The sequence below is a fragment of the Diospyros lotus genome, chromosome 13, assembly GCF_014633365.1.
Source record: "Diospyros lotus cultivar Yz01 chromosome 13, ASM1463336v1, whole genome shotgun sequence".
Lineage (NCBI taxonomy): Eukaryota > Viridiplantae > Streptophyta > Magnoliopsida > Ericales > Ebenaceae > Diospyros > Diospyros lotus.
This window is the reverse complement of record NC_068350.1, coordinates 11,188,278-11,213,389: the sequence shown is the minus strand read 5'-3', so window position 1 is coordinate 11,213,389 and position 25,112 is coordinate 11,188,278. Positions and strand designations below refer to the sequence as shown.

The 25,112-nt window shown below is 35.5% G+C and overlaps 1 protein-coding gene across 1 annotated transcript in view; it reads right to left on the bottom strand.

Annotated features, from left to right (window-relative positions):
• The window catches only part of LOC127788445 (peptidyl-prolyl cis-trans isomerase PASTICCINO1), a 30,935-nt gene extending 19,715 nt beyond the window's left edge, over positions 1-11,220 (bottom strand). The window contains exons 1-10 of the mRNA XM_052316705.1: positions 11,087-11,220; positions 10,767-10,886; positions 10,539-10,623; positions 9,953-10,022; positions 7,082-7,179; positions 5,269-5,391; positions 3,733-3,765; positions 2,665-2,723; positions 2,452-2,536; positions 2,092-2,250 (exon numbers count right to left, since the gene is read on the bottom strand). Of these exons, the coding sequence (XP_052172665.1) occupies positions 2,092-2,250; positions 2,452-2,536; positions 2,665-2,723; positions 3,733-3,765; positions 5,269-5,391; positions 7,082-7,179; positions 9,953-10,022; positions 10,539-10,623; positions 10,767-10,840 (786 nt within the window). The 5' untranslated portion in view covers positions 10,841-10,886; positions 11,087-11,220. The remainder of the gene's footprint in view (positions 1-2,091; positions 2,251-2,451; positions 2,537-2,664; positions 2,724-3,732; positions 3,766-5,268; positions 5,392-7,081; positions 7,180-9,952; positions 10,023-10,538; positions 10,624-10,766; positions 10,887-11,086) is intronic.
• Between the last annotated feature and the right edge of the window lie 13,892 nt (positions 11,221-25,112).

The window sequence follows — 25,112 nt, the reverse complement described above, 5'->3', positions numbered from 1 at the left end:
TCTTGACACGTATATTCTCCCACTTCCAAATGTCTTTTATATACATATATATGGAGTGTTGAGAGAAGAGGGAATTAAAATTAATTACAGAGAGAGTGGCGTGAACAGTGAAGAAGTGCAAAGAAGAAGAAGAAGAAGAAGGAAGTACAGGCAAGCTCCTCATCCCTCTTTGGAAGTTGTAGTTAGATTTTTAGAAAATCTTTACATTTGGGGAGTTATTGAGATCTTTCTCACTAGGAGTTATTGATGGATTTTATTTAAGGATTATAAGCTTGTATTTTCTCCATTTTTGTTATCCAATTTATTTTCTTTACTTTGAGATTTAAGTTGGTATATTTCGAGGATTAATTTGGATGTTATATTAAGTCTTTGAAATGGATCGGGTGAGTTTGTTCACTCTCCATTTCCTTCATGGAATGAAGCTAGGTTTGTTATGGGATAGGTTCCAGCTTGGACGGTGCATGATTGTGATGAGTGGCCGAGAGTCTATGGCATGTGGTCTTTGTATTTTATTTCCAGTATTTTGTCGTGACAAATGCATGAAGGGGTTTGGGATATGCTTTTAAGGGTTTCATGCGACTGGTGTGCTTGGCCACGGGCATATTACATTAAATGTGTCTTCCTAGTGGGGCGAGCAAGGCTTGATGCATGGTTTTATGGGGGCTATGTATCATCGTTTATACTCATTATACCTCTGCATTATATTTAGACACGAGCACTGCATTGTATGTGATTTCCTATATGGGCGAGCTGGGCTTGATGCATGGTTTTATGTGGACTATGTATCAACGTTTATGCTCGTATGCCATTACATTATATCTATGCATTGTATGGTTACTGGCACTGTGTGGGTGTATTGTGATGGGTTTACAGATGCAGCTGGCGTGCCAGGTTTATGGACGTGGCTGAAGTGCCAGATTTTATGATCAGTTATCTTGTAATGTGATTACAGATGTGTTAGTGTGCCGCTTCGGGTTCCGATCACGCTAGCCCGAGAGAGCTTTGGCCCAGTGAGTTATTTATTCTACCTTTCAAGGCAATGACAGGTTTGTGATAGGGACTTGGGTGTTGTGTGTTTTATATGAGCCCTAATAACCAGTATGTGCATATTTTATTATGCGGCGTATTTATATATCTGTCATGAGTTTCATGGACATGTGATGTATGGTTGGTTATCATGCTTTGCATGAGTGTTGCACTTGGGTGCGAGTTATCTTTAGCTTTCATACTCTTGTCAGCCTTTCCTTTCCTATATGCTTGTTGAGTCTTGTGACTCACTCTTGCTTCCCTTCATTCCAGGTATGTGCATGGCTAAGTGTGGGGGCGAGGCTAACAGTCCTTGAGCTATCCTAATAGGTGGCGTACAAGGCAATCCTAATAGATCCTGGTTTAGTGCATATCTTATGATTTTGTGCCATGGATGTTTAGATTTTGAGTACTTGGCACGGTTTTGTATGTGTTTATGCATATACCGTGTAATCCTGTGACCAGTTGTCTTTCATATGCATGCCTAGGATGTGAGTTATGCTTCCGTTATTATTTCTTCAGTATGAGTTCAAGTGGTCCTAGTTCAACATGCATGGCAGGTCGGGGTAGTCTCTTTTCGATTTTCTCTACCCTCGCGGGCTCTCACTCGGGTTCTTCGACTTGGCTGGGGTATCCGGGAGAGGGTCTCACATTCTTTGTCTACAGAATAAATTAAACAAAGTTGGAAATTTGTTTAGTTACATCCTGGAATGAAAATCTTGCACCTAATTCAATAATACTATAGTCTAAGTGCCCCCACCATCATAATTCAGGTGGTACTAGATGAAAGAATATCACGAGAGAGAGACAATTTTGAAATCTAATTCAATGAAACTACTTCAATTTAACAACAACGCCATCACGTGTCTAAAGCAAACACTACCATCTAGAAGTTGTTCTTTTGCACAATGGTGCTGGGTTCAAATTGCCTATCATTTAAAGAGCCTTTAAAGATGGATGCAGATAAGCTTATCATTCAAGTATTTCTCAAGTCTAACTGCATGAAGTTTGAAATAAAATAAACCATAAACAATCGAAATTCCTATTGCTTAAAAATACAAATACCTGAATAAAGTGAACTAGCTCCACTTCAAAATGAACTTCTTCAATACCTTCCACCATCGGAATGAGAGAAGTTTCAGTTAAGTATTGATTGGCAACATAAATTAGTGCCTTCTCCCCCCGGGACATTGTTCCTATTCCCATCTCAAGCCCTTTAGGTACCTAATACAAATAAAGAGGAAAGAAAGTAACACAATGGTTAACAAAACAAGAATTATAATTCCTGGGTCCACTGAAAGATACCTTTGTAACTACATAACCCTAACAAATCCCCAGAAACAGCAAAGATAGAACTTCCAAGTAGCAGTTGCCAAGGAAGTAGGAAGGAAGCATCATCATTTTCATTCCTAATAAATTACTAACCTCGGACTTTCCAAAAGTAAAGAAAAACGGTTCTCCTTTATTATGTGATAGAATCAATTTTCCGTCCCCTGTCTTTGCAGAGATCCTGGGAACAACATGTACCAATAGAAATCTTAATGAAATTTTGATGCAATTCAAAATTATTGAAAATTTAAACAATCAATAAAATAAAAAGGACAAAGGAAAAGATAACAGCAAATAAGAAGTTTCTACCAAGCCTTTACTTCATAAGGTTCCCTTGGTGATTCCCAACCCTGCCCTTCATCAATCACCTATTCAAATAAATAGAGCTATGTTCAGCATATACCTATGAAACTGAAACAATGAGTGAATAATATTTTCACTGGAAATCATATGCCATTGTAACACAATCTCCATTTTGTTATCTTGTTGATTTAATGTTCAAGTTTGCAATATATAGGATCTTGAAATTGTATGGAAGATAGAAACCATAATCCTGTTTACAAATGGAATTAATTAATCACATTATCCCTGAACCTCAGCCTAAAGAGGGAACGTATGCAAGAGCTTCCTAAACCTTGACCCACAATTTCAAAGAAGAACATATGCAAGAGCTTCCTCTCAATATATGAGTATAAGAAAGTCCAACAAGAATCGGCACAAAATCCACCCCCTCACATCATTAAGTGCTTGTTTGCCATTACTGTGAAATTTCTGCTATCATGATAATTACTTTTATGAAGAAACAGTTTAATAAGAATTGCTTTCATGGAAAAGCAGTTTAGCATTTTCCCAAATCATCTGAGAAATGGTTCTAATGTTATTGTACGTGTTTGGCCAATAATTGAAGAAAACAGTGTTTTAACAATAAAATTACCAGAAAGGGTATGGACAAAAGGGTTTATGTAGTTAATACTATTTGATAAATGCAATGGTTACAATTTTGTATGTTGATTGGGGGTAATTTTATCTAAGAATAAATTTGTTTTCCACTTCTGCTTCTGCATTTACTTAATAGTAGAAGCTTCAAATTTTTGCTTCTGCTTCATAGCAGAAAAATAGCTTTTGTTGTCAGCAAAAGCACTTTTCAATTTTGGTCAAACACTACCAGAAAACACTCATAAAAGCACTTTTATTCCCAAAAAACCAAAAAGTACTTTTCTAGCTTTCTCACCACAAGACCAAACAGGCTATAAATCCATCCTGAGCCCAGTGAATTACCAGAATCCTCCAACTAATTGTGTTTCAAATGCATCGTATTCAAATTCTATCAACCTTTGTCCTTGTACTGTACGTAACATAAATAATGCAGCACATTACCTTCTTCACTACTCCCAAATCTTCACTGATGACCTGAAAAGTAGGGTGCAAAGTTAAAGGTTAAAGCCAAAAATAGTAACATGTACATGCACTCACACAGGAAATATGTTGTGAAAAAGAAGCAACAGATGGAAATAGTAAAATCTAGGTACAGCTATAATAAACAAAGAAAAATCCTAAATACATTGAGCATACTTTGAATTGTAGTTACGAACATTAGCAGAAAAAAGGTATTACAACAAAATCCTAAGAAAGAAAAACCCTGCTGTAACAAGTTTAAGAATACACCTCATGACCCAAGCACAGTCTAGTCTGTACAAGCTTAATGACAAAATTGGAACCCAAACAAGTAAACCAGACCCAAATCTTAATTTAGAAAAAGAAAAAACATAACCTTCAAAATAACTGAAACAAATAAGAACATGATCCAATAAATGGAATCAATAAAAGGATGACAAGCTATTTAATCAGCAAGGAGTAGGATGAGGGGAAGGTTGGACGATAAATAAGACTTAAGAATAGCCTCTAATGAGATCATCCCTGCATCAGACCATTTGCATTAGCATGTAAATAAATAAGAAACTCCACAAACATATCACATGTATAAATACTAAAATCTATTAAGCAAGAAATTCTAGTCCTGATTTTCACCCAAAACAAAAACATAATTTTTAATAGGTGAGTCCTGGCTAGACATGGCCAAAATTGAACCGGACCGGCGGTTCGAACCGGAACCGGACCCGGAACCGGCCGAACTGGAACCGGAACCGGACTGAACCGGCGAAATTCGGTCCAGTTCCGGGGAACCGGAACCGCCGGTTCCGGTTCCGCGGAACCGGAACAACCCCCCCTCCCCCCGTGCAGCACCCCTCCCCCCCCCCCTCCCCCCGTGCAGCACCCCCCCCCCCCCCCCCCCCAACGGTCCAATTCCAATTTTATTAATTTTTTTTTTTTTAATTTTATAATTCCTATCTATATATACCCCTCCCTCCCCCACTCATTTTTCACACTTTCTCTCTCTCTCTCTCTCTCTCTCTCTCTCTCAAGTCTCAAGCTATTATTCTCTCAATTTTGTCTCTCATTTAATATTTCAATTTCAATTTCTTCAATCTTCTCATTTTGTTATTTATCAATTTATTCAATTATATTGTTAATTATTTATTACTTGTTACCATATCCAAAATTGAATACAACAATATTTAAAAAAAATTAAAAAAAATCGGTTTGAACCGGAACCGGAACCGTTGACCGAACCGGCTCAAACCGTTGACCGAACCGGTCCAAACCGTTGACCGAACCGGCACGAACCGGAACCGGAACCGAACCGTCCCAAACCGCCCTTGGGCGGTTCGGTTCAGGTTCAAAGATTTCTTGAACCGGAACCGGCGGTTCATGAACCGTGGCCATGTCTAGTCCTGGCTATTGAAAGTTCATGTAAATGCATTTAAATCAACAGAAGTGGTATTGGTTATAAAATGACTTCAGCAACCTTTAAATTTTAAAGTTGAGAAGATAACCAAAAGAATAAGATCTTGCCTTGACTTTAGAAAAATCTATCAGCTCAATCTCAAAATGAAGTTCAGCTTCCTTTGGAAAGCTATCAGATACTGGAATGGGACAATCTTCCTCGCCATAGTGCATTTCAGGTTTCATCTTGAACTGAAAGAAAAAGTATACCAAAATATGTTAAGGCCCCAAAATTGGGTAAAAAAGTAAAATAGCATAACATATAAATCATTAACAGAATTACTTCTTTAAGTGTGGTCTTTTTGACCCATAAATGCATCAGAAAGCACACAGATACAAGAGTGTTTTTACAACCAAACATAAAATTTACTTCAGGGAAATTCATAAGAAAAAATCTTTTGAGAAAAAAAAAGTATGCCATTGGATAAAAATGGAGTTCCTTTCAGTTTTCATCCCATTTCAGCAAGAATTGATATTCCCTTGTTCCCTTAATTCATTGGTGAAAACAATCACCATGGCACTAAGAAAAGCACCAAGGGCATACTCTGCATAATTCAAAATTCAAATGGATAACTGGCCAAAAGAATTATCACACTCTTCCAATTTCTTATTAAACCTTGACATTGTTTCATTGAGATATGGACAATATGGTATATAAACAAATATTGATAAACATCACATCTTACATTCTTCTACCACCAAGGGGAAATATATTACTCTTATCCAAAAAAAAAAAAAAAAAGAGGAAATATATTACACAAAGCCTACTGAATGACACAGAAGTGGGAATTATAATGCACACTGTGCAAACTTTCACACTAGTGAACATTAACAATGATATCAGCATCATATTCCTTGGCAATTGAAATAAAGCAAATAAATTCAAGTACCTTCTTTGAGTAATTCATTTTGTTGCCTACTATTTTTAGACGGTATGTAAAGAAAATTGACTACAGTATAAAACTTGTCACGCAACAAGAACTTATAATAAGGGACACAAATTAGAATGTGTTTTGAGAAGATGATAAATGACCATCCAATTGACAATATAAGCAATGAATTAAAGGTTCAGTACCAAATCTAACTGCCCATAATTAATGAAAAGCACAATAACTCTTCACAATTGCCAGAGCATAAGAGTTGTAGCATGTCAAAGCTAGAGTTTTCTTTCCTACTTATGCCCCGGTATGGGTAATTTCTTTGGCTTCTATTATTTCCCTTGGGTAAATTACACTGTTAGTCCTTAAACTTTGCACTCTGTAACAAACTGGTCACTGTATTTTAATTTTTATCATAGCCACCAGACTTTGATTTTTGTCAAAACTCAATCCCTCTTTTAATCTTCTCAAATTCTATAAATGAAAATTGACATGGCATATATTAATATAAACCCCAAAATTGCTTGCTTGTGGGGTTTAGGTTAGTTTTAATATCAAGTGATTTTGGGGTTTATACCAATGTATGCTACGTCAGTTTTCACTAATAGAATTTGACAAAAAATCAAAAGAGAGACTGTATTTTAACAAAAATCAAAGTTTAGAGTATGTGGTAACAAAAATTAAGTACAGTGACCAGTTTGTTAAATAGTACAAATCTCAAAGACTAACAGTGTAACTTACCCAATTTCCCTTTTTTCAATCTTCCTGCGAGGAAGTGATGTTCAACCAAGAAAAATAGTAATTGCATGTCATTTTGGTAACCAGTTGCTAAAACTAAATAGTGAATACATTTTTCATTTGTAACTCATTTTCAAAAATAAAAGTATCCACATGTCCTTGTCCAATGAACTCAATAAAAAGTGTAGATATATTTTAGCCACATCTTAATGCTTGTTTCTTTTACTTATTTAACTGTTTGTGTGCAAAACATTTCAAATAACTACCATAGCAATTTCACCCTTCTGCATCGTGGGAATTCCTTCTAGCAGCCCCAGAATCATTTTGCTCTTACCCAAAACATGCCTCACTGGGGTACCATTACCTGTACCCAAGACGAGGAGAGAGATGTTAGTTCAACAAAGCTATGAATTCAGAAAATGGGCAAAAGTTTCAGTCATTAAACTCTAAACAACTGATAGTTCCCCAAAGTCCCATTCAAAAAATATCATGGCGCAGGCCTCAACAAGGAAACAATAACCAAATGCCCACCCTTCTACATATTAAGAGGACCCCATAGTATACAAAATAAGAAAGTGAAGAAAAAAGGGATAAAAAATGGACTGAAGTAAGCAGGTAACTAATGGAGATATCATAATCTAAAAAGTATGGGTATTATCAAATATATAGAACCAAATATGATATCATGAAAGCATGCAAGATCAGTAACCAACAGTGAAATATGGGATACAGCATTAATATTGAGGAGGCTTAATAGATCAAGCTCTTTGAAACAAATCTGTCAGGGGTATACCAAACTTCGTGGATGTTTCATTCCAACAATGAAGAACCAAGAATATAACTTTGCAGAACATCAGCAGGAACCTGATGTAGCAACATTATTAGAAAGAGCCGAATTGAATAAGGTGGTGGAAGTCTTGGCTACCTATAACAGACAACCAGAATGTCAAAGTCATGACATGTTGGAGTGTTTAAAGCTCCAAGTTACCCTAGATCGTGCAGTATACAACCTACAGTAAATGTATTGTCACAGGAATAAGTGATTATCAGGGGTAGTATAGAAATAAGCGGGAAGGTTAGTTAGGAAGTTAGGCCTAATTTTCAAATTGCTGTAAATTCAAACTATGTTGTAAATGGGCAAGTGGCCTTTGGCGCCTATTGGAGAGACGGATCAGTATAAAAGACAGATTGATACCGCTCCCAAGCCATCTTTGAGGAATTATCAATACAATTCTCTCTCTCTCTCTCTCTCTCTCTCTCTCTCTCTCTCTTATTTTCCTTCCCTCTCAATTCTCCCTCTGTTTCTCTCCCCAATTTCTCTCTATTATTCTCCGTCCAGGAGAATTGCCCCTTGTCAGAATTCAATTCTGACATTTTGGTATCAAAGCACGATTTCAGGAGGTGATCAATTCCGAAATTCACCATGGTTGATGGCACTCGCATAAAGCAGATGGAGGCGCAATTGCAGCAAGTCATGGTAGCGGTCACCAATATGCAAATTCGGATGGGAGGTATAGAAACTTCCATGGAGTTAGTTGTGGAAAGACAGATCAAAGGAGCCATGGATCGATGGAGAGAAGAGAATCAGAAGCAACATAACCAATTGAAGGAATAGATGCAGATGTTTGTAAGAATGTTCACAAGCCAACAACTGGTAAGACTCTCTTCAGACTTCCCTCCTAGAGAAAGATCTGACCTGATCCTACCGAGACACATACCGGCCTCTTGAGCAGAGGATGCCTCTGAATTTGAGGCAGATCCGGTGGTAGTAGGGGAGAACATGATGGAAAGAAGACAAGGAACTCAGGTTGCTCCTCATCAACCTAGTTTTCCGTTTCCAAACTTGGAGATCCCCATGGTTGATGGAGTTAATCCTCGTTGGTGGGTACGTAGATGTGAAAGGATGTTTAGCTTCTATCAGGTACCTAAGCCTACTTGAATGATGCGGGAGACTCATGGTTTCAAGGGTGGATTGGGGCTAAGGATGGTTGTCGATGGGTTGAGTTTGTAGATGAATTTTGTGAACGGTTTGGGGATAAGAACATGATGGACGTAATGGAGGAATTCAATAAGCTACAACAGGAAGGATCAGTGTAGTCCTACCAATTGAAATTTGAGGAGCTCAAATCATTGATGTTGATTTGAATCTGCGTCTAATAGAGGGCTACTTTGTTTCTAGCTTTGTGAGCGGATTAAATGAGAAGTTGAGGCCTACTGTTAAGATGCAACAACCCAAAACCATCAAGCAAGCCACGGAGTGTGCATGGCTTCAAGAGTTAACAGTTGAGGTGTTGATGAAAAAATAGAGGTGACAGATGAGAAGCATGAACTCAGGGACACTCTAGCTAGGGGGAAGAGATGGAGGAAGGAACAACCAGAGTGGCAGGGGAGTCAGTCCATCTACTACAATTGTTCCAGTACCAATTAACAATGGGAAGTTGGCTGAGCAAAGGAGGCAATCAAGCTTGTGTTACTGTTGTGTAGACTAATACACTTCGAGACATCAATGCCGAAGGCAGCTCCTACAACTGGAAGGAGCAGAAGAGGAAGAAGACAATGATGAAGGGGAAAATTCACAGGTGGAAGGAGACAGTGAGGAGAATGTAGAGATCTCACTCCACGCACTCAGGGGTCTTACCAACAGTAAGATTATTCGAATGGAGGGAAAAGTGCAAGATAGCAAGTTAATGGTGTTAATAGATAGTGGAAGCAAACATAGCTTCCTGGATGACAGGACTACTAAGAAGCTTAAGTGCGAAATAACATGATCTCAAATAGTGTCAACTTTGTGGTAAAAGTTGAATAGTGTAGTCCTATCCCATGTGTATACAAATACAAATAGGCAACATACAAGCATCACTTTGCTAAGAATGGGTCCTTAAAAAACCTTGTCACCTAAAAAAATGGATATTTAAGAACACAATAATTCAACCAATGTACTCCAAAGTTTAGAATGTCATAAAGATGGAGTAAGAAGCATGAGATTTAGAAATAGAAAGCTAATAATCAAAACTATGTTCATGTTTACAATGTGATTATGATACTTCTTAAACAAGATACAAGTCAGATATCTTCATCTCATGAGGAACAAACCAGTTGATTATATAAAGTGGCACGTGAAGCTAGAGCTAACTGACCTCCAAATTCTGATCTCGTAGACTCAACAATAACTCCATCCAACGTGCGAATAGTGCAATGAAATATGACCTGCAAAGCATAAAACACATATATAGTTAAAGTCCATTCTTTTCCTCCTCGAAATATGGTACGTTCAATTAAATCAAATTAAAGATTTCCCATAATATGATGGAAAAAAATTCAATCAAAATAATATAAACCATAAGCCTGCCAGATATAAACAATTATTAGTGAATTCAATATTTAAGGCTTGTCTATCTGATTATCTTACAGAATTTTGGTTTTAGGTCAATTTAAATTGGCTTATTTACAAATTGAATAAATTCATTTTTGGCTGTTAAAATAAAACAAATCCTCTTAAAGTCATGGTTTTCTTTCTGAAAATTCCAATGCAGCTATTATCATTCTAAATATTTTGAATCAGTTCGTCCAAAGAATGGTTTCGCTGGTACAACAAATGGAACCAAATGGGCCGTTGATCATTTCCAAAAGAACAAATTCACACTCTAGAGGATAAGAAGAACTGGAATGGCCATCAACCATGTCAATAAAACAGATTCACATGCTAGAGGATAAGTAGCTCACCTGATTACCATCAGCCGGATTCAAATCTCCTCCCCCAGGCCTGAGCACAGCTTTCATCAGGCCCCCAGGTACGAGTTTCTTTCTCCTAAAGTTAAAGCACACAAAATACACGCACATCCGCAAGTATTTCAAACAAGTATAGCCAGAAAAAAAAACAAACAAACAAACAAAAAACAAAAAAACACGAAATGCACTTTGAAATTCGAATTGAAGAAGAGGAGGACAGACCTTTTGTCATCATCAGAAGCGGTTTTCTTCTTCTGTGGCGCATGTCCTAGTTCAGCGTCTTCGTCCACAGCCATTGCACACAATTGCCACAGAGAATTTCAAAGATAGAGTAGACTTCCACTGACCACAGATTTTAAAGCTTAGATTCAATATGCTGTTATGGTAAATGCTTGCAAAATGGGTTAGCCAAGCGGCCGAAGTGGCGAAGAACCCTAGGTGGCCGCTAAAATATGTAATATCGCGAAATTACCAAATCAACGGCCTTGTCTCTCTTCAATATGAATTCAAAAAGATTCAAACTGTGAGGGTAATTATCTGACCTGAAATCCGGTGATCGATCGAGTAGGTCGGAGAGGTTGAAGATGAGACCAAATTGAAAGGATGGTGACCGGAGCTAGAGTAGTTGACCTTCTCCTAGCTACAAATGCCCTGTAGTGGGGCAACAGCAAATTTGGACGGTTGGTTACTCCATTAGTCCAATTAAGTATTTAATAAGTTCGCTAATTTCAAATGACCAAAATAAAAAAAAAAAGGCAAAAATTCTGAATTTCACATTATTATTATATCTAATTTGATAATTTCCTCTAGTAGTTTATATTTTTATAAATATTATACATTTATAAGAGTAAATTAATATTTTTCTCCTGAGATTTGGTGAAATTCGTAATGTATTTTTGAATACGCTTTGTTACTCTTTTAGTTTTAATTTTGTTAATATTTATTAATAAAAATTAAGAAAATATTATATTGTTCATCTTTATTAATAAAATTTATAAGATAAATTACTACTTCTCTTGAGATTAGGTAAAATTTATGATTACATATCTATGTTTTAGAAATGTCCCTATTATTCCTTCTATATTTTAATTCCATCAGCATCTTTTAATAGAAATTAAGGAAAGACCATATTATCCATCTTTATTAACAAAATATATATAATTTTATATGAATTCTATGATAATTATATATGTGTAAGATGTTTAATTTATTGCATATCCTTTAACATAATATTTTATATTTTTTATCAAAATAAATTAATTATATATTATAGTAACCATAATATATATGGACTTACCTAAGTTTCTTAATTAATATCATATTTAAATATTTCTCATTATTGTACCCTCGAGCAAACCCAAGCAAGGCCTAACTACACTCTGAATTGGAACTGTTCCTCTAAAATCCAAACCAAAATCGTTTTTGTAGTTCTAGTTCAAAAATTAGAACTAAAACTAGAATCAAATACTTAAAGTGCGTTTGATTGCAAATATAGAACTTGTATAGAAAAAAAAAAATTCTAGACAATTCAATTGTCTAGAAATTATTTGCATGGAAATCATCAATTAAGAGTGTTTGATTGATTTAATTTTCAACTTATAAATTTTTATACTTTTTAATTTTTGATATTTGATTACAATTATTTTCTATAGAATTTTCACCCCAAACTCATCTCTGTCTCTTCCCTCCCCCCTCCACTCTTTCCCAAACCCACTTCTCTTCTATGCCCCCCCCTCTCTCTCTCCCTTCCTAAACCTACTTTGATTACTTGTCGCTATCGTCGCCGTTCAACCACTGCCACCATCATTGGCCGCCACTACCATCTTCCTCCTACAACATGTCTGTTTGCAGATGGTCGATCATCACTAGCCGTCCCTACCATCAACGCAGCTACCATCTTCCTCTGGTGCGTTTGTTTGCCAATTGTTGATCCTCAGTGATCACCAATGGTAGTTGCAACCACCAGATCTGGACTTCTCTTATCTTCTCCATTGGTGGGTGATGGTGGATGGGGAAGGACTTGTGGTGAGTGGATTTTTCCATTTTCATGGAAAATTGCATCTACCCCCACCCCCTCCCCATCTCCAATGAGAAAACCAATTCCGGTAAAAGTAAGAAAAGAGTATCACATGACCACAAGTTGGAAAATATTTTTATTGAAAAATTTGGTCAATCAAACACCTCAAAATCTAAAATTTGAATGGAAAATAGTAATTTTTCATGAAAAAGATGGCCAATCAAATAAGCCCTTATGGTTCAATTCTGATTTTTAAAACCAAAATTGAAACTAGGAAAAAAAAATAAAATGTGCAACGATAAAAAATTTAACAATTACCTATCCTTTTAATAATTATTAATTTTTCAAAAAAATTACTTAAAAACTTTATAAATACCACTTCAATTTTTTTTTCTCATTCACAACTCAATTCTCACTTCTTATTATCATTCTCTCAATTTTCAATTCAATTTCATTTTTTCCACTTAGTAATTACAATTTAATTTTGTAATTATTTTTCTCTTAATTTTTTAATTCTATTCAATTTTTTTATCCAAAAAAAAAATGTGTGGTGACAAAAGCAATAGTAAGATTAAGGAATATACCCAGAGTGAGTCATTATTTCTTGAAAATATTTTTACATAAGAATCCAAACGCATAAACATTAATGATGAAGGTAATGATCAATAATAAGAGCAATCTACAACCAAAAAAAAAAAAAATGTTGAAATCCAACATTTTCAAGGTACATTTCAAAAACAATTATTTGATAGATGGATTTATACAAGTTACTTACAACTATTGTGAACAACAATTAAAGTACAAAGATGGTGGTAGATATGAGGCATTTAGGAAGCACTTAAATAGCAAGCATGCAACTCAATTGGGTATTGACAAGATACAATCTCAAATAACCAAGTTTGTAACTTCTAATTCCTCTTCTCTTTTTGTTTATTCCAATGAAAAAATAGGGAAGAATTAGCTAAAATAATTTCTATTGAATATTTATCTTTTAATTTTGGTGAAACAATAGAATTTGTTAATTATATTATTGTCAAAATATTTTAAATCTTCCGGCTAAACATATGTCTAGAACCACTCTTACATGTATACTTCATTCACTTTATAAAAAAGAAAAAAAAGTTATAGAAACTTTTAAAAATTTAAATGGTAAATTTTTATTTGTAGTGATATTTGGAGTGATCCTTGGCGAGTGCATTCATATATGGGCATTACATGTCATTGGATTGATGATAGTTGAAACATTTAAAAACGTATTATTGCATTTAGAGTTTTTGATGAAAGACATACCGTCGAAAATATTTACAAAATTATTAGTTCAATTTTGTAAGAATATTATTTAGTGAATAATTTTTTTTTATTGGTTTTGATAATGCATCTGCCAATACTGCATCTATTAGAAATTTAAAATATATTTGTAAACTAAGTTTTGATGGTAAATTTTTTCATATAAGATGTTCATGCCATGTATTAAATTTATGATTATATATTTGTGTGCTCACCCACACCTAATGAAATAATGGACTAGATTTTGCGAGGAAAATAGCACGAGACTTAAAGATTTTCTAGAGATGTTCCAACACGTTGGAACTTAACTTATGAATTATTAAATGAATCATTTTCTTATAGACAATTTTTATTTTTTATTTTTTGTAAATAATGTTGGCTATATTGTTTTATATCCCCAACAATAGAATATTTGTGAAAAAAAAATTAAATTTATTAAAAATGTTTAATGATACTACATATACATTGTTCGATGTTTATTATGTTATATCTTTATTATTTTTAATTGTATGCATTAATATTGTAAATGTTATGCAAGAGTATGAAAATGATGAAGAGTTAAAAGAAAGAATTAGTTTGATGAAAACAAAATGGAGCAATTATTTTGATGAAATTCCTTAAATTTATCTTGTGGCAATTGTTTTTTATCCTAGATGTAAATTAGATGGTTTGTTTGACTATTTGAATTTGTATGTTAAATGTTTAGGAAAAACTAATTATGATGTTGCACAAAAAGTAAATTACATTAAGAAGTTAATTTTTTATATGTATATTAAGTTTAGTGTTAATTTTAATAATGTTGCCCAACAATCTTCTCAATCTTTAAATATGAAGGACTTTTTTGAAATGAGTAATAACGTGAAACAACTATTTATTTCAATGGCAAAAGAAACAAATGAATTAGGAATTTATCAAATTTTACATATGAAATTGATTTATATGTAACAATTTCTTTTGAGTTTAATATTTATTTTTGAAATATTTTCTAATTTTAGAATATTGGAAAGAATATTCAAGAAAATTTTCTATTTTATCACAAATTTCTAAACAAATTTTAGCAATTCCTGTTTCAACAGTTGTAACATCCTAGAATTTTGTAGATAAATGATAATTAATAAAAATTTATATTGATTTGAGGAAGTATGTAAATATTTGGTAAATTTGGGATATAAGTGCAATTAAGTAATTCTTAAGTTGAATTTAGGAGAAGTTAACGAGGGAGTTGTGGAAGGGTTGAAAATTCAAAAGAAAAAAGGAAGATTTGAAATGTCAAAATCTCATGTGGGATATGTTGGTAATTATGCTAAGAGGAGAGGGGCGAATTAAGGGAAAATATTTTTATGAGAAATAAATGTAAGGAAAAAGAAAAAGAAATGGGAAAAGTCCAAATAGGGCTTATCTTGTATATATGGTGTAGGAAAAAGATAAGGATAAAAATGGGAATTCTTTAAATAGGGAAAATATAAAAAAAAAGATGAGAAGAGAATAAGAGAAATGGAAAATGACCTAAAGGGGTAAGATATTTTAGTTGTGTGTGCACGCGCGCGCGCGCGCAAGCGACAGCAAATGTGGAAAGCAAAGCAAAAAAATAGTAATGGGAGCAATAGAGGGAAAGACGTGCATGTCATGCCCCTCTCATTTCTTGTATCTTTTTCTCATCTTCATCTTCTTCCTCTCAGCTCTTTCTCTACTCTCCCATTCATTTTTCTCTATCTTCTCCTTTATTTCCTTCTTCTTTTCTTCTTGGTGGTCTAGAAGCTCAAAGAAGAGGGGCTCTTGCAGTTGGTTCCTTCTTCTCCTATTTCTTCTCATTGGCAAGCAACTCCAAGGCAAGTTCTTTCTTGCACTTTTATTTGGATTGTGCAAGTTTCTTCTACTCTTCTTTTTTTAAGCAAGTTTGGATTATCTATCTATCCCCAAATGCGGTTTGAAGGCTCTTTTGTTGCATCAATGATCATAGGTTATTTTTTTGTGTTCTTGAAAAGCATTTTTGTTGTTAATGGGTTATTCGTCCAACTTCTTGGATTTTTATGGATATTCCTTAAGATGTCATTGAGCCTTATTACAAGTCTCCATGGGGTTTATTTCATCCCATTTTTGTTCAAGGAATGACACATTTTTGGTTTGGAAACTTTATGAAATGCTATCTTAGGAGTTTGGGTGCGTTTGTCATTTTTCAGCTTCGTTGTAACTTCAACGACTGAAGTTAAACTTTGATCAACTTAAGTCAGAGTTCAGTTGACCTAAGCTTTAAAACCTCCATTCTGGGAAACTTTGGTCGACCTAAATTAGATTTCGATTAACTGAAGCTTGAAAATCCGTATTTTGTCCAACTTTGGTTGACCTAAGTCATTTAGTCATTTCAGCCTTCGGTCAGATTGCGTACCTTGTACTCTTTTGGACATAACTTTTTGTGTAGATGTCCAATTCATGGACCATTTGATGTATTGTAAACTAGACTTAATAAGATTTCTTTTGGTATAAGAATTGAATCAATTAGCCAAGGTTTGAGTCTGTAAGAGCCTTATGAAGTTCATGTTTGAATTTGGAAACCTTTATTTCTTTACAATCCGATCATGTCTCAGTTTTTGGAACCTAACTTTTTGTAGAGATATCCAAATTGAAATCCGTTTTTTGATTCATAAACTAAACTCCTTAAACTTTGTTTGGGTATATTTCTTGGATCATTTGGGTATGTTTCGAGCCCATAGTAAGCCTACAAATCCTTGCCCAAAATCTAGAATTTTTATGTTTGGGTAATCTGTCTTCTCCGATTTTCAGGAAATAAATAAATTCCTTGGGTTATGATTGGAGTATGGTTGAGAGCCATTAATAGGCTATGTGCTTCTTCCTTTGTTAACAAGTTATTTAGAGAATTGTGGGAGTCTTATTGATCATTTCTTGTTGCATCTTTAATCACTAGCTAAGTAGGGCTTGTACCTCCCTACATTTCTTTGGGAATGATGTCAGACCGATGTGGGGCTAGGTTCTTAGAGAGTCAGGGAGACTCGGTATGGTTGAGGAACATTGTAGGTTTTGCATATAACCGTGCTGGCAATCAATTAATCTATCACTGCCCAATCTTCAATATTATTAAATGTTGGATCGTTCAATAATTTGGGGTATCGACGAGGTACAGAAAAAGAAATATTATTTATAACCTTGTGGAAGTGTGGTGCAAATATTTATCCATGCGAGGAATTCATAATTTTACATTAGAATTATATCAGATATCAATATGTTGACTTGTGAATATTGGGCTAAAGCCTTATGCCAAAAATGTGTTGGAGAACATACAAATATGGGTTCAATGATGTGATTTGTATAACATGGAACATGTGGGTTTTTTCCCTTGAACTACCTAGATAAATATTCTCATAACAACTGTGTAAAGACCCTTACATATACAAGATGGTGTGAGTTGCATATGATCATGCATGACATTGTATATATGATTATCAAGTGAGGTATATGATGGGTATTTGTCCCTTCGGCCTCTGAGCGAGGACATTGCTATCGCTGTTCCAATGACGTCCGGAAAAGTTAAGCTTGTGTTGCCATGTCAAAGAGGGTAACATATAGTTGATGGATTTTGATATTACATATGCTTTTATTGAGCATATTGACAAGTGTGAGCCTAAGGGCTATTTGTATTTTATTGAGCATGTGCATGTGTTGCATTATGATATGAAACCTTTTATGGGGGTACATGATTTAAAAAGCAATGTGAATATGAATGTGTATAACGGTGCACGACATATAATATGAATTGGGTCTGAATGGCCATACAAACCTAGAACATGACGGGGGTACTAGTATAAAGCATAGCCAATATGTACAATAACGTATAACATGACGTGTGAACATGCGTTGGAAGCCTTGTTATGGCCAATCGTGGGTAGTCCCTTTTGATTTTAGCTTACTGTTGAGCTCGTTTATTTCCATTATACTTGTTGAGCCTTGTGACTCACTTTATTTTACCATCATTCCAGGTTTGAGAAGAATGATACTCGGGGATGGATGCTGTGGTGGTTGTTATTCATTTCTTTAGGTTCAATGTGTATAAGGCTCTCTTGACCAAAAATGTAACATCCCACATCGAGCGATAGGAAGGACCGAAACAACTTACCCTGATGGGCCTACGCGAACTTCCCAGGGGGTCACCTATCCTTGAGCTTCCCCAGCTCAAGCACGCTTAACCCCGGAGTTCTTTGCCTACATTCAACCCAAAATGTATCCAACTAGTGTTGTTTTCTTTCTTACTTATCCTTGATATATACTAACTTCTATGGACTCTCAGGGTATTACAAAAAAGATCTTTGGAGGTGAGTATAGACAAGGGCTCAAATGGGGCTTTTTGTTAGATTTGATTAGTTGATATTAGATATGTATGTGAGAGCCCCTAAGATGTGTAATTTTAAATCAAGGTGAAAATTTGGGTCGCTACAACTAAATGTGGACGTCGCGATAATTGTCTAGGAAACATATGGAAGAATAAGCTTATTGGATGTGTATTCTAAAAGCTAATAGAGAAATGTATTTATAGATTGCAGATGGCTCATGGGCATAGAGAAATTTTTAATTACAAAATGAGAAATAAAGAGGAAAGTAAAGGCATAACAACTATAGAATAAAGGCTAAATTTAAAGGCAAAATTTAAGCTCAGCTAAGGCCTCGCAGAATATTGTTTGTTAGGGGGAATCAACCCAATTTGCCCCATTTTCACATGCGCAAGCCCATATCTTTTCCTTCCTTGTCTTAAGCCCATAAGGTGGATCACTTAAAATAAAATACTTTAAAGGTTCTTTTCTTAATAATGTGAGATTGTTAGTTTTTGATATACCTCACTTTACACAACAAGTACAATGTAGAGAAAGTTGAACTACAATTTGGCACTGCAAAGTTTTATTATTAGCTTTGAAATTACTTATTTATGAGAGAATTGATGAACTAATGGCCTGGCAAGTACTGAGCTTTGACAGGGCAAGCAGCTTCTCTCTGGCAGGCAAGCTTGCTTTCATGGCCTTACAATTGACAAGCTCATCAATTCATTTGCATAATTTAGGGAATTTCTCTTCCATTAAAACCTCTACTCTCATGGCTTCTTGAATTATTGAAAGTCAGAAGCTAATAAAGCTCGCAACAATGTCTACCAAATCAATGGCATCTTATCCAAATAACTTCTTACCCTTGAGTTGCCCTTCTACGGTTTTCAAGAATTCGTATGCTTCTTTCTTAGCCTTCTCTTACTCCTCAACCTTGCTTGAGCAAGCCTTCCAGAGTACAAGCAACTGTGCATACAACAACATTGTCTTTGAATTAACTCATGCATGCAAAGTGATTGACAAACGAACTCAAAGAAAATAAGATGGAACATAACATTTTTCGAGCCAATTCTTTAATTTGTGAAACGTTCCGTGGCCATTTCAAAAATTACATAAAATGGTCGGAAACGTTTTTTCGACGACATCGGGAGGCAAAAAATTAGGATGCATCGGCGGTCAGCAGTGAGAGGCGAAGCAGCTAGCCGGCGGTGAAAGGAAGAAGAACAAGGAAAGATTGCTAGAGAAGAAAAGCATAGGTAGCTGTTGCGAACCAACAACACAAACCTTAGGGTAATAACAGAATACGTTCAATCACAAATTGAAAATAGCAAAGACAAGAAGCACGAAAACATACATACACAAAAATGAAACGAAAACAAAAAAGGGAGACAAGGATTTTTACTGTGGTTCACCCCAAAATAGGGTTACGTCCACATTGAGCTCTGGTGAGAAAAGCTCACTACACTAAAGTGATGAATCAAAGATTACACCCTCAAAACACTTACAAATATTCTCTGTACAACAATGGTTCTCTAACAAAATGGCCCAATAATCACCAATACAGATTAGAGGAGAATCCTATAGAACCAGAGAACATAAAAGAACTATACAGAGCATTTACAGAGTATGCAAAAGAGAACCCACCAAAAAACCCTAGCCCAAAGCCAAGATAAAAGCCCTCTCGATTTTTCTTTCCCCCTTTTTCTTTTCTTTCTATTCGTTTGATCATTCATATCCCGAGGAGCGAAATTAATAACATCGATGGATGGCTGGGATTGCGCCTCATAAAGTTTGGATGAGCGGCTGAGATCAAATCGTGCAGTACGATTGATTATTCCAACAGAAAGGCAATTGGGCAAAAGGACAATCGGGCATAAAGACAATTAGGCACCTTCAAGGAGCAGTGGATGGTTGTCGCATGTTACCATCCAGCAGGTGCCACATGGCAACTTGCGGTTGCCACACACGGCCTTCCACCCAGCTCAGCCACATGACACTGTTTGGTGCTTTAACACCATCAATCTCCACCTTGAAGCATCAAACCATAGGTGAACCCAAATTCTCACAAAGTGCAGCATGCTACAATTCTCACCTTCACAGTTCTAGTTGATTTGATCAACTAACACCAACATGCAATAGGTCTAAGCAATGTTTGAACTTTGTTGCAATCAGCACTTTTGTACCCATATCTGTTGGGTTGTTTTCTATAGTCACCTTCAGCATAATTACAGTGCCATTAGCCACCAAATCTCTTACATAGTGATACCTGACATCCATGTGTTTTGTGCATTCATGATAAACTAGATTCTTAGATAAATGAATCGCACTTTGGCTGTCTGAATACACCACCACCTTGTTCTGAAGTAAGTGGATCTCCTATAGAAGGCCTTGAAGCCATATAGCCTCTTTGAAAGCATCAGTCACTACTACGTACTTAGCCTCAGTGGAAGATAATGCAACTAGAGGCTACAACTGTGATTTCCAGCTGATGCAGTTTTCACCCAAAGTGAAAAACAGAGCAGTAGTAAACTTCCTAATGTCTCTTTCACCTGCAAAGTCAAAATTTAAATACCCAACAAGATCAGGAGTATCATCTCTTTTCTTATAGCATAGTCTAATATTTACAGAACCATTTATATATCTTAATAAATATTTCAGTGCATCCTAATAAGGTTTACCAGGATTTGACATAAATCTACTAAGAGAGGAAAAAACATAAGCTAGATCAAGCCTGGTACTAATCATTGCATACATAATAGTTCCAATTGCATTAGCATATAGAACAATTTCCATTTTAACAATTTCTGAGTTAGATGTTGGACTTTGATATTTTGTTAGGACAAAATGTCCAACTAATGGAACACTTATTGGCTTGCAATTGTGCATGCCAAACTTTTTAACATTTTTCATTAAATAGTCATTCTGATTAAATTTTAAGCTGAAGTTGCCTCTATCCCTCTCTATTGTCATCTCTAGAATTTTTTTAGCTAATCCTAAGTCTTTCATATCAAAATTTGTATTGAGCATTTGTTTTAATTCACTGATTTTAGACTTAGACTTGCTAATTAATAGGATATCATCTACATATAACAATAAGTAAACAAGGACATTAGAAAGAATGTAATAAAAACAATTATCATATTGACTCCTAGTAAACCCAATTCCTAGAACAAAATTGTCAAATTTTTTATACCATTGTCTTGGGGATTGCTCTAAGCCATATAAAGATTTTTTCAGCAAACAAACATGCTTAGGCTTAACAGAGTCAACATATCCAGTTGGTTGAACCATATAAATTTTCTCCTTTAGGTCACCATGTAAGAATGTTATCTTAACATCTAATTGTTCTAATTCAAGATCAAATTGAACGACAACAACAAGCATCATGCGAATTGTTTTAAATTTAACTACATGGGAGAAAATTTTAGTGTAGTCTATGTCCTCCCTCTGAGTGAACCCCTTAGCCACTAATCTTGCTTTATACCTAATTGGGTCAGTAGGAGACATACCTTCTTTTAATTTGTACAACCATTTACACTGGATCAATTTTTGTTTCTATGGTTGAGGGACTAATTCCCAGGTACCATTGGCTTTAAGGGAGATCATTTCCTCGTCCATGGCTTGTTGCCACTTGGTGCATTCCTTAGAGCTGACAACCTCCTCATATGTGGATGGCTCACCACTCCTTAATTCTATCCCTACAACTAGGGCACAGTAAACCAAATCTGAATAGGCATACCTTGCAAGAGGTCTAATAACCCTCATACTCCTATCACGGACTAGCTGATAGTCACTAAGATCTTGAGGTGAGTTATGATACTCCACCTTAATCTCAGGGCCATCATCTTGTTCCTCTTGATCATCATCATGATTAGAGGTGTGATTCTCATTTGACATAGGCAAGGGTACTCCTTCTAGGTTAGGTTCTATTGCAGTAAGAGCAACTAGTAGGTTGTTATTTCCTACAGCTTGCCCCACCTCAACTTGAGAGCCTCCTAAGATAACATAATCACCTGGTTTTCTCAAAATATTGGTTTCTTCTGTGTTTTTAACTTTACAAGTGAAAATGGCTTCATTAAATATGGCATCTCTACTGATAATGATTTTTACACCATCAGATTGTCTTTCCCATAGTCTATAGCCTTTGGTCCCTTCTTGGTAACCAACAAACACACACTTTATGGACCTAGGTTCTATTTTACCTTTTGACTTGTGAGCATAAGCTTCACAACCAAACACTTTAAGGTAATTAAGATTTAATTTCCTACCGGTCCATTTTTTCTTAGGGCATTTAAAGTTTAAGGCAGTTAAAGGACTTCTAATTACTAAATGGGTAGCAGTAGAAAGGGTATCTCCCCAAAAGGACTTTGGCATGTTAGAAGTGAATAGGAGGCACCTAAGTTTTTCAAGTAGGGTTCGATTCATTCTTTTAGCTACCCCATTTTGCTGGGGTGTATATCTAACAATTCTATACCTAAGTTTCCCTGGGTATTACAAAATTCATCAAATTCTTTATTAGAAAACTCCAAATCATTATCTATTCTTAAGATTTTGATCTTTTTATCTATTTGATTTTCTATCATGGTCTTCCAAATTTTAAACTTCTCTAGAGTTTGATCTTTAGATTTTAATAGAAAAACCCAAACCTTCCTAGTAAAATCATCTACTATAGATAGAAAATACCTGTTGCCATAGTGAGTAGAGACCTGAGAAGGCCCCCACAAATTTGCATGAAGATATTCTAGGCATGCCTTCGCCAGGTGAGTTCCTTTATGGAAACTCAGCCTGTGTTGCTTTCCCATAACACATAGCTCACAAAAATCGAGGGACCCAACAGGGCACTGATCCAAGGTAGCCTTGGTTTAACAGAGCCTGAAGACCTTTCAAGCTCATATGACCAAGCCTCAGGTGCCATAATTCTGTCTTATCAGTTTTAACAATGCATGCAGAATGCATGTTAACAGAGGGAAAATGACAGCCATTCAAAACATATAATCCATTTTTCTTAGCACCAGTTAAGATTAATTCATCTCCTTTAAAAACATGCATAGAACCATTTTCTGCTCTATAAGAAAATCCTATCTCATCTAAAGTGCCAAGAGATATCAGGTTTCTTTTTAAACCGGGAACATATCTTACATCAGTTAAAATTCTAGTTTTGTTATCATGCAATTTAAGAGATATGTTACCTATGCCTTTAACACTATAGGAATGGTTGTTACCTATGTACACAGTTCCAGATTCTATGTTGTTAAAATTTTGAAACCAATCAATGTTAGGACACATATGAAAAGAGCAACCCGAGTTCATAATCCATTCATTATCAACAAAGAAATCAGAAACAGTGAGTACTTCAGCCAAGCAATTTGAGTTATTAGCATTTGTGGTAATATTTCGCCCTTATTTTTATTTTCTAATAAGGTCATAGCAGTACTTTTTAATATGCCCCTCTTTCCCACAGTGATAGCATTTCCATTTTTGTTTACCCTTCTTGTCTTTCTTTTTACCCTTTTGCCCTGACCCACCAAATTGATCATTGTTACCTATAGAGTGTCTCTTCTCATTTTTACCTTTTACAAATAGGTTATTTCCTGATTTCTTATATGTACTTAACTCCAGTTCCCTAGCTTTAATGCCCGAAATTACAAGATCCAAACTAGGTACAATACTAGTATATCTTAATGCATGCTTAACAACATTATAGTCATCAAGTAATGAATTTAACAAAATCATAGCTTCACTAGTGTCTCCTAATGCTTGATCAGTACCTCTCAGTAATAATGCAAGCCTAGTAAATTCATCTATGTTCTCATCCATTGACTTAGATGTCATTTTAAAATTAAACAGCATGCCTTTCAAGTAAACTAAATTATGTGCAGTCATTACAGAAAACAATGAATCAAGTTTATTCTAGAGGTTAAGGGGATTTTTCATACCGTCTACCTTTCGAATTACACTGTCACTCAAATAGAGGAAGATCAGATTAAAGGCTTCCTCTCTGATCTCATCGATTCTCACAAGTTGGTCTGCGGACCATTTTCGATCATCCGATTCAGGTGCTATCAACACTTTATGATGAGATAGAAACACTCTCATCTTCTTTTTCCAACTTCCAAAATCTCATTTGCCATCAAATATATCGATTTCAAATTGGGTAGATGCCATCTTCGCCTTGCACGAAGGTAACCTAGGGGGTTCTAGACTCAGATAGAGACCAACACAGCAAACACTCGCTGACAAGGACTCTCAGAAAGCTTAGACCACACTGACAGGCATGCATAAACCCTAGATTTGAATAAAAAACTGATTGAACTTATAAAACCCTAAAAGTCGATCTTAACACGGCTTTGATACCATTGTTGCGAACCAACAACACAAGCCTTAGGGTAATAACAGAATACGTTCAATCATAGATTGAAAATAGCAAAGACAGGAAGCACGATAACATACATACACAAAAATGAAATGAAACCAGAAAAGAAAACAATAAAATGAGACAAGAATTTTTACCGTGGTTCACCCCAAAATAAGGCTACGTCCACATTGAGCTCTGGTGAGAAGAGCTCACTACACTAAAGTGATGAATCGGATATTACACCTTTAAAACACTCACAAATACTCTCTATATAACAATGGTTCTCTAACAAAATTCCCAAATAATTACAAATACATACTAGAGGCGGATCCTATAGAACCAAAGAACATAAAAGAACTATACAGAGCATTTACAAAGTATGCAAAAGAGAACCCACCAGAAAACCCTAGCCCAAAGCCAAGACAAAAGCCCTCCCAATCTTTCTTTCCCTCTTTTTCTTTTCTTTCTATTCATCTGATTGTTCATATCCCGAGAAGCAAAATTAATAACGTCTATGGATGGCTGGGATTGCGCCTCATAAAGCTTGGATGAGCGACTGAGATCAAATCGTGCAGTACGATTAA